This window comes from Alligator sinensis, unplaced genomic scaffold (assembly GCF_000455745.1).
Source record: "Alligator sinensis unplaced genomic scaffold, ASM45574v1 scaffold1065_1, whole genome shotgun sequence".
Classification (NCBI taxonomy): domain Eukaryota; kingdom Metazoa; phylum Chordata; order Crocodylia; family Alligatoridae; genus Alligator; species Alligator sinensis.
The window spans coordinates 556,786-560,359 of record NW_005842812.1 but is presented as its reverse complement, the minus strand read 5'-3'; the positions used below and the strand labels follow the sequence as shown (position 1 = coordinate 560,359).

General features: G+C 65.6%; 2 protein-coding genes across 2 annotated transcripts in view; one reads left to right on the top strand and one right to left on the bottom strand.

Moving 5' to 3' along the window:
• Positions 1-1,873, top strand: part of STAT2 (signal transducer and activator of transcription 2) — a 9,264-nt gene extending 7,391 nt beyond the window's left edge. The window contains 4 exon segments of the mRNA XM_025191373.1: positions 181-380; positions 719-776; positions 949-1,139; positions 1,226-1,873. Of these exon segments, the coding sequence (XP_025047158.1) occupies positions 181-380; positions 719-776; positions 949-1,139; positions 1,226-1,377 (601 nt within the window). The 3' untranslated portion in view covers positions 1,378-1,873.
• Positions 1,874-2,013: 140 nt separating this feature from the next.
• The window catches only part of IL23A (interleukin 23 subunit alpha), a 28,428-nt gene continuing 26,867 nt past the window's right edge, over positions 2,014-3,574 (bottom strand). Inside the window, exons 2-4 of the mRNA XM_025191404.1 lie at positions 3,414-3,509; positions 2,865-2,993; positions 2,014-2,322 (exon numbers count right to left, since the gene is read on the bottom strand). Coding sequence (XP_025047189.1) covers positions 2,167-2,322; positions 2,865-2,993; positions 3,414-3,509 — 381 coding nt within the window. The 3' untranslated portion in view covers positions 2,014-2,166. The remainder of the gene's footprint in view (positions 2,323-2,864; positions 2,994-3,413; positions 3,510-3,574) is intronic.

Here is a 3,574-nt window from a genome sequence, read left to right as displayed (position 1 = left end):
CCCCCTCCCCCCAGCCCCCTTGAGCACCTGGAAGTAGGACCCAGGGGTTGGGCCCCCACCTCAGGGGGGCACCAACCTGTGAATGGCTCTGTTCTCCAGGTTGGGGGTGGGGTGGGCTCTGGGCCCCCCCCACACCTGGGTTCTCCTCTCTCGCCGCTGCCACGGCAGGCATTAACCCCCGCCTCCTGCAGACCGCCCCGAGTTCTGCTCCGTGGAGCCCTACACCAAGCTGGAGCTGGAGTCACTGCCGCTGGCCGACATCATTCGTGACTACCACATGCTGGCACACAAGAACGTGCCCGAGAGCCCGCTCAAACTGCTGTACCCCATGCAGCCCCGAGACGAGGCCTTTGGGCCCTACTACAGCGACAGCCGCAAAGGTGCCCCTCATCCCTGACCCGCAGGCCACCTGGGACACTGGTGCCCCTTGCTCCCCGCCGCAGCTTTCCCTGCTCCCTGATGTGCAGGTGTTGTGTCCCCCCCACCCCAGTCTGCCGTGGCCCCTCGCTCCTAACCCAGAGCCCCCTTTGGACACCGCCACTCATTCCCAACCTACAGCCCCTGTTGGGACTCCTCACTCCTAACCCACAACCCCCTGCCTACTGGGGCCCCTCACTCCTGACCTGCACTGCCTTTCCTGCCAGCTGCCAGTGCCCCTCACTCCCAACCCCCAGGCCCTCCCCATCCCTGACCCTCTCTTCTCTGCCTTTCCCTGCAGTGGATCTGCTGGCCCAGAGGAAGTATCTGAACCGCCGGCTCATCCCAGTCTCCTCTAGGTGAGGGAGCTAGATGCCAGGGTCCCCCAGGTGCCCTGTCCTGCCCCACTGGATGCAGCATGAGGGCACCCATTGGGGTTGGGGGCAGGGGGGCTCCAGCCCTGTCTTGGTGTGGGTGGCCCAGCCATCCACCCCCAGCTCCTTGCACTGACCAGGGCTGTTTTGGTCTCAGGCAGGTGGATGACTCCCCTGGCCAGACCGAGGAGGGGGCGGCTGCAGCCCCAGTCCCAGACCCTGTGGTGAAGCTGGAGCCCAGGGATGGGGCAGATCTGGTACTGGGGCCAGAGGACCTGGAGCTCATTGAGGGGCTGAGCCTAGAGCCCGGGGCCATGGAGCAGCTGGAGGAAAGCCTGGCGCTGGCAGGTGAGTCTGCCGCAGGGTCCTGGGGGGAGATGGGGTGCTAGTGCCCTCCCCAGCCTGGCAGCCCCCTGACCCACTGTCTCCCTCAGGCATCCTGCCCGACGTGCTGCAGCGAGGGACCGACCCCTACATGCCGATCCCGGACGACGGGGTCCTGCTGGAGCCAGGCAGCCCAGAGTCCCAGTTTGCCGAGGCTGGGGACATGCCCCTTCTGCAGGTTGACTCCAGGGACTTCCAGTGATGGCAGTTATTGGGGGGCCCCCAGGCCCGTCCTGTCCTTGCCAGGAGCCCCCCCACATTCATCCATGCCCCTTGTCTGGGGGGGGGGCTCTCCCCCTCCCCCCCGCCCCAACCTGCAGGGAGCCCTGTGCCTTACCCAGTTAGGATGTCACTAAATAGAACCCAGGAGTCTGGGTGGAAAAGACCCCTTGCTCCTATTGCCCCTCTTCCCCCCAACCCATCTACCTGGCATGGCCCCGGTACTGCTGCTGTCCTAGTAGAGCCCTGCTAGGCCTCTCGTGGGCAGGGTAGGGGGCTCAGCCCTGGGGCTAGGGGGTCTTCTCTTACCTCCCCTGTGATGCTGGGGAAGTTTGGTGAATAAACCTGACCCTTCACAGCCACCTGTGGTACTTGGGGGCATTGAGACCCTCACAGAGAGCCCCCAGCATGGGGCAGACCTAGGGCCTGCTGCCCTGAGGTGTGACCACCAGAGGGCACCACTGAGCGCCCCCCCCCCCCCCCCCCCAAAAAAAAAAAGTGCAGATCATTCTCTACCAATCAACTTCTTTATTGTGGGCACTGGGGCCCTTTAAACCCATAAATAGCCCCTGGAGGGGGCATAAATAGACAAACTCATAAATAGCCCATAAATAACCAATAAATAGAGCATGGGGGGCTCTAGAACAAGCCCCCCCAATACATATTTAAGAAACTCGTCATGCCCCAGGATGGGGACAGGTGGGGAATGTGAGGGGGTCTGCCCCCTGTTCCAGCTGCAGCAGCTGCCCCCTCTGGGGAGGCCCCAGGCAGTCTAGCGCAGTGTGGCACCATGGGCGAAGACGCGGGCAATCACGGCCGAGAAGGCCTGGAGCTGGCGCAGGGTGCGGTGCTGTATGATGCCGCGCGCCCAGATCAGGCTCGGCTCCAGTGTTGGTCTCCACAGCTCCGCATCCCCTTCACCCGGGCGCTGCAAGGCAAAGCCCCGGTGGGCTCTGGTCAGCATCGGGCCTGAGCTCCTGGGAACGGGGCTGACTCCCTGCTCGTGCCCTACCCCTGTGGGTCCTCCAGTGCCCACTGGGCTTGAGGCCACAGGGATGGGCTGGCAACTTCCCCTCCTGTGGTCTCCCCAGGATTCCCCCCAGTGCCCACCTGGCCCAATGCCATGGTCCCAACTACTTCCCCAGTGCCTGCTGAGTCTGAGGCTGCAGTGATGGGCTGGCAGGCACACCCCCACTGCCCTGTGCCTCTCCAGGGATCCCAGCGTGCCCACCTGGCCTTGTGCTATGGTGATGAGCTGGCAACTCTTCCCCCAGTGGCTGCTGCACCTGAGGCCACAGTAATGGGCTGGCAACTGCCTCCCCCCAGTTCCCTACCCCCTAGTGCCCCCCAGCCTAAGGTGCCCCCCAGCCTAGGGCAGCTGTGCTGGGCGTGGTGGGGAGGCTCCCCAGCCTGTCCGCTCTGTCCCTTGCCATGGGGATGTCCCCATCTGTCTCCCCAGCCCGTGCTTACCTGCAGCAGGTGGCTGAGCTGTGCCAGGGCATCCTCCAGGTCAGGGGCACGGGAGCGGCCAGCGAAGAGCTCGGAGCCCAGCAGGGCCCTGTAGTGCTGCAGCCCCTGCCAGATCCGGCCCAGGCAGTGCTGGGGGAGAAAGCGGGGTCAGGCTGGGAACCCCCTCCCCCCCAGCAATGCAGGGGGCTCACGGGCACCTCCTGCTGGTGCCCCACAGTCACTATGCCCCCTGCACAGGGCCCATTGGTGCCCCACAGCACCTAGGGCGAGGGGATGCCTGCCACCCCAATGCCTAGTCCCAGGGCCCCCCAGAGTCCCTGCCCGCCTCAGCCTTCAAGTGCCCTCCCGAACTATCCTTCCCCCAGTACCTGGTCCCAGGGACCCCCACCCCAATGGGCTTTCTGCTTCAAGTGTCCCCCCACTGCCCCTTCACTGCAGAGCCTAGCCAGGGAATCCCCAGTCCCTCTGCTTCCCCCCCCACCTGGCCTCTCTCCAATGCCTGGACCCAGGGGTCCCCAGCCCTGGCCCCTTGCCGGTCTCCCCCCGTACCGAGCTGTCGGTGCTCAGCGCTCCGGGGTCGCAGCCATCGCTGCAGCGGATGCGGGGCGTCGGGTCCTGCCCGGGCTCCTGCTCCTGCAGCTCCATCTGGGGGTGGGGGGGGAGAGAGGGGCTCAGTCCCGGGGCTGCACCGCACCCCCCAGCCCGACCCC